Genomic DNA, 12,952 nt, shown 5'->3' with positions numbered 1-12,952 from the left:
AAAAGAGGATCAAACAATGCGACAAAACGACAATCGACACAAAAAGTGACAAAAAAAACATATAAAAAGCGAGAAAGCAGACGTTAAAAATTCAACAAAGCACGACTACAAAAAGTTACAAGAAAAGGGCAAAAACCCAACAAAAAAGTTCATAAAAAGTGATTACAAAAAGTGACAAAAAAAAACAACAAAAAATGGCTACAAAAAGAAAAAAATTAAATACAGAAGTATGTTATTTTAGAAAATTCAAATATCAAGTACTACGCAAAATGTTAATACGACGTCATCAAATTGTTGGAGGAGCGGACAAATTTTAGTTAGCATGTTTCCATCTACAGGATATCCGTAATATACGTCCAAAATTTGACAATCAGCTCAGAAGTTTCGGAGACTATTGTCTGTCTAAAAAAAAACGACAGATAGGACAAACCGAAACGGGGGAAAAGTAGGCATTATTTGGAAGACTCCTGTTACAATATTTCTCTACCTTACGCTCGGGAAGCAAAAATAAAAATTTTTCTCGTACTTACCGGACAGTCTGTATGTTATACCAACACTTTTTGTGCTTAATTTTTATAAGTTTCGCTAGGATACAGAATTTTTATTGTTTTTATAATTCATAATGCGATACAGAATAAAGTAAAAATAGTAATGTAACTACAGTTATTTAGACAGAACTTTCCTCTCCCTGAAATACACTCAAACAAATCTACCTTTTGCGAATATTTTTTTTGTGATAAGTTAAACGTATGTTTCAAGTGAATTATTCATAACAAAATTTTGTACTTACTACGACCAAGTAATAATATCCAGTAAAATTAGTTACATTACTTAAATTATTATTAATTATATTACTGCTAATGCAATAATATAAATGATAATAATTTAAATTTTGAGATGACGTGAGGATGAACAGACAAGTTTTGTTTGTTTTGTACCATCAATAGGTACACATAAAATTTCGTAACACGTAGATTATCTGACTAATAAAATTGCCAATGGACTAGCTTACGCTCGCCTATTTACCCGTATTTACCTATTTACTTTCTTTATGTAGTTTACTTTTACCGATTTGTCAACGTTGACAAAGAGATAAGTTACATAAATCGCATGCTGTAGAAGATGTTATAAAGAGTACATAAAATAGCCTGATACAACAATAATGTGTCTTGTAAAAGTAACAAAAGACCATTTAGAGATACTTAAACTTAGGTGATTTTAGCGTTTTAATATCTACACGATATCTGTCTAATATATAATTACGACACAAACAACAGGCAGGCGGAAATGGAAAACCCATTTGTTCATACTCTAGGGATTATGAAACGTCGAATACTATTACAATACTTGCTTAGCTTACGCTTGGAAAGTAAAAATAGATCCAGGAGTTTATTGTGAACATCGAAAATATTAAATTGTCTTAACTTAAGCAAGCACATGGATGAAGTGTGTAAAACAAAACAAACAATAATGTAATTTTAATCCAATTGTTAATTTGGAAGGAATTTTTATTGCGTGCTAATCATTTTAAGTGCTTTGTAATTCTTACAAAAAAAAAAAAAAACATTTTCATTTTCGATTTGCTCGATATCTCTCTTTTTTCTATTACGACACACAGGTAAAACACAGCGTCCCAAAATTACTCACAAGTGTATATTTTTCACACCATAGATAACAAACCTTTGAGTAAAAACCTATCTAATCACCAACGTAACAAACAAACACACCCCGCCCCTTAAAAAAACCACCATTACATCACTTACAGATACTTAGATAACAAACAACCAAAGATTAACAACTTCACCAAAATTAGGCTAACCTTAACAAAATAACAAAATTTCCAGTTATTTCACAAAGTGCACTTGCATCATTTTCTCGTTCCGAATGCACTTTATTAATAAATGCACGCCCATTCGGCATTATTAAATACTGCTCCAAAAAACCGAAACTCGTCAGACTTAACAATAAAGGATATGTAGGTACTATAATTGGTATCAATTAACATTCATCACCGCGGACACTCCTTGATGGTTTCAGAGTCAATAAATCTGGATCAATGCTGATCTCGTTGTGTGGACCTTGAATCAGATCCAGGTTAGCTTCGTCCCCCAGCAGAATAGCATCCCCGATGACGCTGGTCTGAAGACCTGCCACCCTGTCAGCGATCTGAACAGCCGTGTTGATGTCAACGGGTTGCTCCAGGCCGTTAGAAAACGGGACTTGCGGGGGCACCGAAGGCCACTCCATACCCAGGAAGAGGTTCGTGGGGCTCTGCTCGGGCGCGAAGTTGAGCAAAGGGCTTTCCATGGGGGCTGCACACGCTGTATTGATATTCAACGCCGTTTGCACCCCTTTGGCGCCCTTCTCCTGCTTCCTCCACTTGGCCCTCCTATTCTGAAACCACACCTGCACCCTCGCCTCCGTCAGATCAATCCTCAGCGCCAGCTCCTCCCGGAAAAAAACGTCCGGATAGTGCGTCTTGTGGAAAGCCCGCTCCAGCTCCTCCAACTGGTAGTTGGAGAACGTGGTCCTGTACCTCCTCTGCTTCCGCTTGGCCCCGGCGCCCCCTTCATCCCCCTCGCACTGATAAGCGTGCCCCGTTTCGCCCTGATAATCTGCATTCAAACTCAATAAGCACAAATCTAATTAACAACAAATTCGAACTAATTCGATTTGGACTCACCAGACTCCTCTTTCTCTAAATTTAAGTTGGTCAGGAAGGCGTTGAGGGTGTAGGAGGTGCCGGCGGCGTCCAGGGACGACAGCTCTGGGTGATGGTCGGGCTTGTCGTCCATGGGTTTAGGGCGCTTTTTTAATAACTGGACTTTTCATCGCGAGTGCGGGGTTGGAATTAGAGCGCGTGTTACGTGGGGATGAAGCCATACGACGGTGGAAGCGTTTTCGTGTGGAGGTTTTTGTAAGTTTTAGGGCTTCGGGCGGGTCGAAAGCTGTGTTTTATGCGTTTGATGCGGGTTTTGAGTTGGAATAATGGGCACGTACCTGGCAGGTGCATGTATATAATATTTCAGAAACGTCATTTATAAATCAGCTTGTCAGAGCAATTAGTTTTGTTGTTTCTACATTCATAAGGTTACAAACAGGCGTGGGTTAATAATAAATTGCAAGTATAAAAGTATATTGTTTGAAATCTAGGCGATATTCTTAATAAACATCTAAAATTTAACAACAATCAGTCCAGTAGTTTCGGAGTTTTTCGTTATTATTAAAGAGCAGTGATTGGAACTACTTTTAAAAAATGATTCATTACAGGGAAGGTTTCACATTCTTAAAAAATCTTAATATGTTAAGAAAAAAGGCAAAATATAAATGAATAAATTTCGACCACCAGCTTTATTTATAAACGACGTCATAGTAAAACGCATCTGTGCGTGATGTTCGACGTCCCGCATGCTGTTGAATTCGCCAAGGTCATCAAAAAAGGTTATGAGTGCAAAAAATCTATTTACAGCACATTACCAAGGGGAATACATTACATCGGAAGAATGTCACGTGGACATTTGTTTGATTTGAATGAATTTATCGCGCCAAAACAGATGACTAAAATTATTCATAAGCCTCCATTGAACAAAATATTATGAATGTTATTATTATAATTCTTACCGTATCATTATTTTATTGTTATAAAGACGAGCGTATTCTCACATTTTCCAGAAAGTGGGGTGGCTCGTTCTTAATTTGATCAATAATAAATTAACTGATTCATTAATTTTTTTGAGTCACCTGTCTAAGCAAATCTAAAAAATACTAATGCAATGATTAAAAGTCTGTTCATATTTTGCACATTTGCGAAAGAATTTATTCGGCAAAATTTTGAGATGCCGTAATAAATTTTTTGGGGTTGATAAACAGATACATTTTCATTACAAAGTTACCATGCTTACAATAACTTCAAAACGTCAAGATTTCAAAATGTTCAGTTTTGCAATTCTTGATTTTATCAATAAAATAAATTGACTCAGTCATTAATTTTTTTCACACACCCCGTATAAGCAAATCTAAAAAATATTTATGCAGTGATAAATCACAATTATAGACTCATCGTACTTTGCACAATGCACATTTAAGATGCCATTTATTCAGCAAAATTTTGAGGTGACGTCATCAATTTTTTAGGGAGGGGGGATGAGGAAATGTATTTTGACTAAAAATTTACCATGCTTATGATAACTGTAAAACATCTCCAAGATTTCAAAACATTCGATTTTGTAGTTCAAATAAATAAAATATATTCACGCATTCATTATTTTTTTTTAGTCACCCTGTATATGCAAATCCAAAAAATATGAATGGAATGATAAATTACAAGTACAAATTCATCATATTTTCTACATTTTAGATAGGATTTATTCGGCAAACTTTTCAGGTGATGTCATCAATTTTTTGGAGGGGGCAAGTAAATATATTTTGAATAAAAACTTATCATGCTTATCATACCAGTAAACCATTTGCAAGATTTTAAAGCATTCGGTTTGCAGATTCCAAAATAAATGTCAAAATGTTGTTTCCTAATTTTGATTTTTTTCCAAAAATCTGAACGTTTCTGGTAAAATCTCAATTCTGAGTCATAAACTACATGTGTAAGACTATATTATTTGATACAATTTAAAACCCATTTACTACGTACAATTTTGAAGTGTCGTCATCACATTAGTGGTGGGGATGATTAGACAAATTTTGGTAAAACATGTTTAAAATGGTAAATTTTTGTAGGAAAGTATCGCTTTTTTAATTAGGCTCCACCCCTCGGTATGACAACGAATGAAAAATTCATCACAATTGAGCTTGGGATGAAAATGGGTGGGGCTTAATTTTTGGCTATACATAGTATTCTTTGAACAATACAATACCTACTCAAAAACATATTTTTATTTCTTGTAGAGAAATAAGAATTTTGCAATTAAGCTCCTCCCCTTGGTTCACGACGAATGAAAAAATCATCTTACATTTTGCTTTTTTTCTTAATATGGGTAGTCATCTTTTCACAACAAGAAATTTAAAACATGTTTATAATAGTAAATTTGTATAGGTAAATACGGATTTTGCAATTACGCTCCGCCCCTCGGTTTGATAACGAATGAAAAATCCATCATCGTTGAGATCGAGAGGGTTTTGCTTTTCGATTTTAATTAATACAATATTAGGGAAATATGAAAATTCATCACGATTGAGATCGAGACGGATGGGTGGGGCTTCCCTTTTGGTTTTCTTTTTTTAATTAGTACATTCGTTTTCTTTGTATAACACGATTACTTGAAAACATATTTAACAAGGTAATTTCTCGTAGAAAAATAAGGATTTTACAATTAAGCTCCGTCCCTCGGCTTACGGTCAATAAAAAAATCATCAGAATTGAAATAGGGCGGGTGGGCGTAAGTTATAATTTGCCTTTTTTTTTTTAATATACATGGGCATCTTTTTATAGCAAGAAACTTAAAACATGATTAAAATCGTTTTCGCAGGGAAATATGAATTTTGCAATTATGGGGCGGAGCCTATTGCAAAATCCAAATTTCCTTATACAAATTTTCCATTTTAAATATTTTTTTTAGTTTCTTGTTGTGAAAAGAAGTTTACACATACCTATCAAAAAAAGCAAAATGTCAGCCCGCCCACCCGCCCTGTCTCTATTGTGATGATTTTTTTTATTCGCCGTGAACCAAGGGGACGGAGCTTAACTGCAAAATACTTATTTCTTTACAAGAATTTAAAAACATGTTTTTCAGTATCGTGTTGTTCAACAAATACGATGTATATTAAGGAAAAAGGCAAAATATAAACCCCGCCCATACATACACCCCATCTCAATTGTGATAATTTTTTTCTTCTTATTATTAGAAACTCAAAAACACGTTTAAAATGGTAAACTTTTGTAAACAAATATGGATTTTGCAATTAGGCTCCGCCCCTAAGTCTGCCAACGGATGATAATTTCTTGTAGAGAAATAATAAAAATTTTGCATTTAAATTCCGCTCCTTTGGCTCTCGACGATTAAAAAAATCATCACAATTGAGACAGGGCGGGTGGACGGGGCTTATATTTTGCCTTTTTTCTTAATATGTGTAGTCGTCTTTTCAGAACAAGAAACTTAAAACATGTTCGAAATGGTAAATTTTTGTAGGAAAGTATCATTTTGCAATTAGGCTTCGCCCGTCGGTCTGATAACGAATGAAAAATTCATCATCGGTGAGATCGAGACGGATGGGTGGGGCTTTTCTTTTGGTTTTCGTTTTTAAATATTACATTTAGTTTTCTTTGTATAACACGACTACTTAAGAACATATTTCACATGGTAATTTCTCGTAGAAAAACAAGGACTTTACAATTAAGTTCTCCCCTTGACTTACGTCGAATAAAAAAATCATCAGAATAGAGATAGGGTGGGTGGGCGGGGCTTATATTTTGCCTTTTTTTCTTAGTACACAAAGCTATATTTTTATAACAAGAAACTTGAAATATGGTTAAAATGGTTTTCGCAAGGAAATATGGATTTTGCAATTTTAGGGCGGAGCCTATTATAAAATCGATATTTCCTTATACAAATTTTCCATTTTAAGCATGTTTTACGTTTCATGTTATGAAAAGAAGTCTACACATATTTAAAAAAAGGCAAAATGTAAGCCCGCCCACCCGCCCTGTCTCAATTGTGATGATTTTTTTTATTCTTAGAAACTTAAAACACGTTTAAGATGGTAAATTTTTGTGAGGAAGTATGACTTTTGCAGTTAGGCTCCGCCCCTCCGCTTACGACCAATAAAAACAAGTCATCAGAATTGGGATAGGGTGGGTGGGCGGGGCTTATATTCTGCCTTTTTTTTCTTAATATACATAGCCATCTTTTCACAACAAGAAACTTAAAACATGGTCAACTTTTGCAAGGAAATACGGATTTTGCAATTATAGGGCGGAGCTTAATTTTAAACATGTTTTAAGTTTCATGTTGTGAAAAGAAGTCTACACATAGTAAAACAAAAAGGAAAAATCCAAGCCCGCCCACCCGCCCTCTCTCAATTGTAATGATTTTTTTTTATTCTCCGTAAAAAACGGGGCGCAGCTGAAGTGCAAAATACGTATTTCTTCACAAGAAATTAAGAACATGTTTTTGAGTACGTGTTGTTCAAAGAACACAATGTATATTAAAAAAAAAATTCAAAATATTAACCCCACCCGCCCACCCAATCTCAATTGTGATGATTTTTTTTATTCTTAGAAACCTAAATAACGCTTAAAATGGTAAATTTTTGTCGGGAAATATGGATTTTGCAATTAGACTTCGCCCCTAGTTTTACCAAGGAATGAAAACTTCGTTACTATTTAGATCAGGGCAGGTAAGGGTAGGACTTAATCTTTGGCTGTAATTTTTTCTTAATATATGTACATAGTATTTTTTGAATCACACTAAACTCAAAAACATGTCTTCCATGGTAATTTCTTGTAGAGAAATAATAAGGATTTTACAATTAAATTCCGCCCCCTTGGCTCTCTACGATTAAAAAAAATCATCACAATTGATACAGGGCGGGTGGGAGGGGTTTATATTTTGTCTCTATTTTATTAATATTCGTAATCGTACTTACGTCGAATGAAAACATCATCAGAATAGAGATAGGGCGGGTGGGCGGGGCTTATATTTTGCCTTTTTTTCTTAGTACACATTATTTTTATAACAAGAAACTTGGAATATGGTTAAAATGGTTTTGTGGTGATTTTTTTTATTCACCGTGAACCAAGGGGACGGAGCTTAACTGCAAAATACTTATTTCTTTATATGACATTAAAACATATTTTTAATTTCTCGAAGAGAAATAAGAATTTTGCAATTAAGCTCACGACGAATAAAAAAAATCATTACAATTGAGATAGGGGTGGTAGGCGGGGCTTGATTCATGTAACATGTTTAGCTCAAGCCTTAAGTTTAGTAGCTGAAGTTATCCGGGATCAATATGAACATGTCAATGGTTTAATTTCCCAGCTAAATAAAATATATATTTCTTAAAACTTAGGAGTATTTGACAGCCAAGCCTCCTCCAGAACTGATTGTAACAAGATGGGGTTCATGGATTGAAGCAGAAATATATTATTGCGATCATTTTGAAAATATAAAAAAGGTTCGGTGATTGCTATTGATAATTTCGTTGTGTAATTCTAAATTAAATGAAACATTTTAGATTATTATGAAATTTGACTCAACAGTCGAAATGCATCGCCGATGACTAATACGATTTCCAACAAAGACATCTCAAACGTAATTTAGCTTATATAAAAACCCAATTTACCACCTTAAAAACAAATACAACTAGATTGGAAACCAGTGGGCTGACCTTAAGTCAGTTTGTGGATATACTTAGTACAGCAATTGTATAAAAACGATTGGAAGATAACCCGGGGACAGTACGTGAAATGACATTTAAATATCTGCAAGATACTACTTTACAAAAAAATACAGGCTACCAAGAACTAAAAATTGTCAGCAAAGAAAATGTAGATTTAAAAATGAAACCCTGAAATTTCTTATTTTAAATACTTCCCTTTAACATCGTGAGATCCTTCTCTAGGTATAAAAATATCCTAACAGACAAAAAGAAATTTTTTTCTGCCGAAAATTTAGAAATATATCCAATTTGTTATGCAAATTTTAACGAAAATTAATACAACCGCCTAAATCCCCGTTTTTGTCGCCCATTTTGGCCTATAATCAGCTTCTTAATCAATACTATTAGATAGAAACTCAGAAACCATGCAAGATCAACGTTCAAGAAAAACATTGATCATCAGAATCAACAAATTATATCCCAGATCAACGTTTAAAAAATTAATTGATTTTAAAGTCAAAAACCATTCAAACGATTTCAAACATCAACTATTGAACTTGAAAATCAACGTCATCGCAGTAAACGTTTACTAAACCGTTGTTCAAGTTCATCAATCGATTTGATTGAAGTTGAAAATTATGTTTTTATTTATTAACAAGCCCCCGTAGAGGCTTCCAAAAATTGCCTTAGCGCACGGTATTTCACGTGCACATGGCGGGGTATTGGTTAAAGTTTTCAACTAGCAATAATCGCACCTCGGATGAACCTCATCGGTTACGATACTGCCACTGCGCAAAGCTGACGACCATTTGTCCTTATTGTCCTATATGATCCAACAGAACCGCAATCGCTGGTAACTCGTAGGAACCGACGCCATCTCTTAAACTCTTATGTAATCACAATTTGTAAACAAACGAATCACACCTGTCATCCTTGTCAAAATCTGATGAAGTGATGACATACTCATAAAACCTAATACGTAAGGAGTACTTTTTGCGTTATCAATAAATAAATAAAAAAAACGACTTCATGATTACGTGATTATCATAACTGCGTCACCACCACAATCCCTATAAATATCATCTCCGGCTGTCACCGTGACAGTTAACCTCAAAATGTCATCACATTCCTGTCATTTAAAAGGTGGCCGCCTAGATTTCTCCCTCGTACAAACCGAAGCTCAAGACAACCTCATTAGCCTCCTGAAAAAATGCCCAGGTCCCAAAGCCATAGTTTGGGACAACTCCCTCATTGGTCCGGTCGATCTCGTCGCCCAAAACAAAGTCCTGAAGGAACATTCAGTCATGAAAATGTTCCCTCTGCAACCAGAACCGTTCCCTGAAGTCGACGTCGCCCACGTTATATTCATAACACGTCCCAAGTTACACCTAATGGACTACGTCGGCCAGAATGTGCGAGCGGACGCCAGGACCAAAACCGAAAAACAATATCACGTGTTTTTTGTACCCAAGAAGAATCTTTTGTGTATAGAGAGACTAAAACACATTGGGGTCTTCGACAGCATTAATCTCGTGGAGGAGTTTCGGTGTGAGTTGTTCCCTTTTGACGCAGATGTAGTGTCAATGGAAATTTCAGACGTCTTCAAGGAGTACGCGCTTGAAAATGACCCGACGTATTTATACCAAACCGCACAAGCTATAATTTCTTTGCAAAAATTGTACGGCCCCATTCCGAAAGTCTGGGGTAAGGGGGCTGCCGCACAGCAGGTGTGGGACGTCATCACGCGTCTCCAGCGCGAAAAGAACAACAACGTGACCACCAAACCCAACCAAACTTCCACTATAGATCAGATTCTCTTGATAGATCGGACTGTGGATCTCATCACGCCTTTGGCCACCCAGTTGACGTACGAAGGCCTGATTGACGAAATTTTCGGCATCAACAACTCGACGGCGCACTTCCCCATCGACAATTTCCTGAGTAGCGAAGAACGCACGTCTGAGTCGTTGTCGGAAGATAAAAAACAAATTATTTTGAATTCGGCCGATAAGTTATTTGCTGACATCAGAGACAAGAATTTTAATGCAGTGGGCGCTTTTTTGTCCAAACAAGCCAAAACTATAAGTACTCAGTTGGACAATACACAGGAAAGGTCAGTGCAAGAAATGAAGTTGTACGTGCAAAAACTGCCACAGATTTTGGTAAAAAAGAAAGCTCTGTCACATCATACAGCCATCGCGGAGTGTATTAAAGAAGTGACTGACAGTTACGATTTTTTGGACACTTTACAGACTGAACAGGGATTTTTAAATTGCATTGAAGATGATAAAGCAAGTCCTTACATTGAGGATTTGATAGCACAAGAAAAGCCGTTAGTGAAAGTCTTGAGACTGATTTGTTTGCAGTGTATCACCAGCTCGAAGCTGAAGCCTAAAGTGCTGGAGCACTACAAGGAGGAATTAGTACAGGTATTTATTTTGGCAAAGTTGGCATCTGAGCAGGTGTCGCTTGTCACAAACGTCATTTACACCAACTTGATTTATTTTTTTCCAGGTTTACGGCATCCAAGTTCTTCAAGCTATAACCAAATTGGAAAAAGTGGGGCTGCTTAAAGCCCAGTCTCCCACTTGCCAATATGCAAATCTACGCAAAGCGCTTTGCCTCACCATGGAAGACACCTCTGAAATTAACCCAACTGACATCAGCTACGTTCACAGTTTTTATGCCCCTCTGAGTGTGCGTTTAGCCCATAAAGTGACGAAAACTGGGGGCTCCAAGCTACTAAAAAAGGTTTTGAAGTTGCTGCCGGGCCCAACGTTGAACGAGTCTCCTGCGGTTCCCAAAACTTTGGCTAAAAGCGACCCAGACGCCCCACAAGTTGTTCTAGTTTTCTTCATAGGGGGCTGCACTTTCGCAGAGATCTCAGCGCTGAGGTTCTTGTCACAACAAGAGGACACAAATGTGGAGTTTGTCATTGCTACCACTAAACTCATAAATGGGACAAGTTTTCTCGAATCCATTATAGGGCTGTGATAATTTCTAGTAAAATATGTAAGGTTGATTAGTGAGGTTAGGTTTGCGTGACATGCGCAAAGATATTGTATTGCTAGATGTTCCACGTGCTCGTTCTTATGTGACTTCTAGGGATAAGCGTTTCTGTGATGAGCCAGTGGCGTACCTAAACGTTTTTATTTGTAGGTTTTACAGTATTCCAGTAGCCCAGGTAAATCACCGGCTCTTTTTAAATTTATACAAATAATAATTACCCAAAAATTGAATACCGTGAACACAACAAATCGACTTTCTCAAAAAAACAAGTATACATTGAAGTCTGAATGGAAATAGCTGAAACTACGTCGTCAAATGTCATTGAAAACCCATCATTCAGTATAATTAATTTATTGTATTTATTTTTGTACCAGTCAAATTGAAACTGTTCACGATGTGCATAATCAGTTTAAATAAAATGATGATGTTTTATTTTTGAATTTGTATTCATTGTGCCCCCCACAAGTTCGCCACTGCGTGTATACTCAACTCGTGTTGTAAGTGTCCACCTTGCAGTCAACTTTAAAAATTTTAGCTAACAAAACATATGTGAATTACCTTCAATCAAATATCGGGCCACCATTAATGAACGGAGCAAATTTTTGTGTTGGTAATTCTGAATTATGTGAACTACCCTCGATTTAAGGCACAGGGGGATTGGAATGTAGATGGTCGTTTTGTGCTGTTAATAAAATGATGTAAAAATTAGAAGGTTAAGTTGCCGTTGATAGTAACTTTGATGCTCAACTTTTGCCGTATTTAAAGAGGTTGTAGAAGAAAAGTGGAGAATTTAAGTGGATTACTACAAAAATTTACCACTTTAGACATGTTTTAAGTTTCTTATTGTCGAAATAGGTCTACACATGTTGAGAAAAAAAAGGCAAAATGTAAGCTCGCCCACCCGCCCTATCTCAATTGTGATGATTTTTTTATTCGTGGTGAGCCAAGAGGGCGGAGCTTAACTGCAAAATCCTTATTTCTCTACGAGAACTTAAAAACATGTTTTTGAGCATCGTGTTGTTCAAAAAATACTATGTATATTAAGAAAAAAACAAAGCCAAAGTTTAGGCCCCACCCATTCTCGTACCGATCTCAATTGTGATGAATTTTTCATTCGTTGTCAGATCGAGAGGCGGGGCTTAAATGCAAGATCCATATTTGTCTACAAGAATTTACCATGTTTTTGAGCACCGTGTGATTCAAAAAATACTATGTACGTATATTAACAAAAAAATTAAAGCCAAAGATTAAACCCCACCCATAGTCATTTTGGTGTTCTGAGGATCTGAGGATTATGGAGATTTGAAAATTTAAGGATTTTTCTGTTCTGAGGATTTAAGGATTATGGTGTTTTGAGGATTATGGAGTTCTGAAGATTTCAGAATTTTGGTGTTTTGGAGATTTGAGGATCATCGAGTTCTGAGAATTTGAGGATTTTCTTAGTTTCTTGATTTACCGATTTCTTTATTTTTTTATTTCTCAATTTCTCGATTCGTCAATTTTTCAACATTCGGATTTCTCGACTTTTCGATTCTTCTACCTTTCGATTTTCCCATTTCTCAATTTTTCGAGTTTCGATTTTTCAATCTTTCCAATTGTCGATTTTTCAGTT

At 36.0% G+C, this 12,952-nt stretch overlaps 2 protein-coding genes and 1 non-coding gene across 4 annotated transcripts; 1 reads left to right on the top strand and 2 right to left on the bottom strand.

Annotated features, from left to right (window-relative positions):
• Nucleotides 1-1,998: 1,998 nt before the first annotated feature.
• LOC135140115 (paired mesoderm homeobox protein 2-like) lies at nt 1,999-2,795 on the bottom strand. The gene is made up of 2 exons (XM_064070529.1): nt 2,684-2,795; nt 1,999-2,642 (listed from the first exon to the last, which is right to left on the bottom strand). The coding sequence occupies exons 1-2, from the start codon at nt 2,793-2,795 to the stop codon at nt 1,999-2,001; spliced, it is 756 nt and encodes a 251-aa protein (XP_063926599.1).
• Nucleotides 2,796-8,990: 6,195 nt separating this feature from the next.
• LOC135140272 (U4 spliceosomal RNA) lies at nt 8,991-9,131 on the bottom strand. Its single transcript, XR_010282244.1, has one exon. It is a non-coding gene; the product is annotated as a U4 spliceosomal RNA (small nuclear RNA).
• A 292-nt stretch (nt 9,132-9,423) lies between these two features.
• On the top strand, nt 9,424-11,772 carry LOC135140041 (vacuolar protein sorting-associated protein 33A-like). 2 transcript variants are annotated; one of them, XR_010282227.1, is made up of 3 exons: nt 9,424-10,760; nt 10,846-11,506; nt 11,638-11,772. XR_010282227.1 is itself a non-coding variant. In XM_064070424.1 (2 exons), exons 1-2 carry the CDS (start codon nt 9,447-9,449, stop codon nt 11,323-11,325), a joined length of 1,794 nt encoding a protein of 597 aa, XP_063926494.1. In that variant the 5' UTR covers nt 9,424-9,446; the 3' UTR covers nt 11,326-11,772. The 2 variants fall into 2 exon arrangements, 1 of the variants encoding a protein (XP_063926494.1); XM_064070424.1 differs by having other exon boundaries at nt 10,846-11,772.
• Nucleotides 11,773-12,952: the final 1,180 nt, after the last annotated feature.

The sequence above is a fragment of the Zophobas morio genome, unplaced genomic scaffold (genome assembly GCF_036711695.1).
Source record: "Zophobas morio isolate AGI-343-1 ecotype UQ-CSIRO unplaced genomic scaffold, CSIRO_AGI_Zmor_V1 ptg000038l, whole genome shotgun sequence".
Lineage (NCBI taxonomy): Eukaryota > Metazoa > Arthropoda > Insecta > Coleoptera > Tenebrionidae > Zophobas > Zophobas morio.
This window is presented reverse-complemented; position numbering and strand designations above follow the sequence as displayed.

What these genes read in the sequence shown, in the direction of transcription:
- LOC135140115 (XM_064070529.1), bottom strand. Translation starts at nt 2,795, where the DNA reads ATGGACGACAAGCCCGACCATCACCCAGAGCTGTCGTCCCTGGACGCC. An exon ending in TTTAGAGAAAGAGGAGTCTG is followed by an intron (nt 2,643 to 2,683) that starts GTGAGTCCAAAT and finishes GTTGTTAATTAG; the next exon opens with ATTTGTGCTTATTGAGTTTG.
- LOC135140041 (XM_064070424.1), top strand. Translation starts at nt 9,447, where the DNA reads ATGTCATCACATTCCTGTCATTTAAAAGGTGGCCGCCTAGATTTCTCC. An exon ending in ACAAGGAGGAATTAGTACAG is followed by an intron (nt 10,761 to 10,845) that starts GTATTTATTTTG and finishes ATTTTTTTCCAG; the next exon opens with GTTTACGGCATCCAAGTTCT.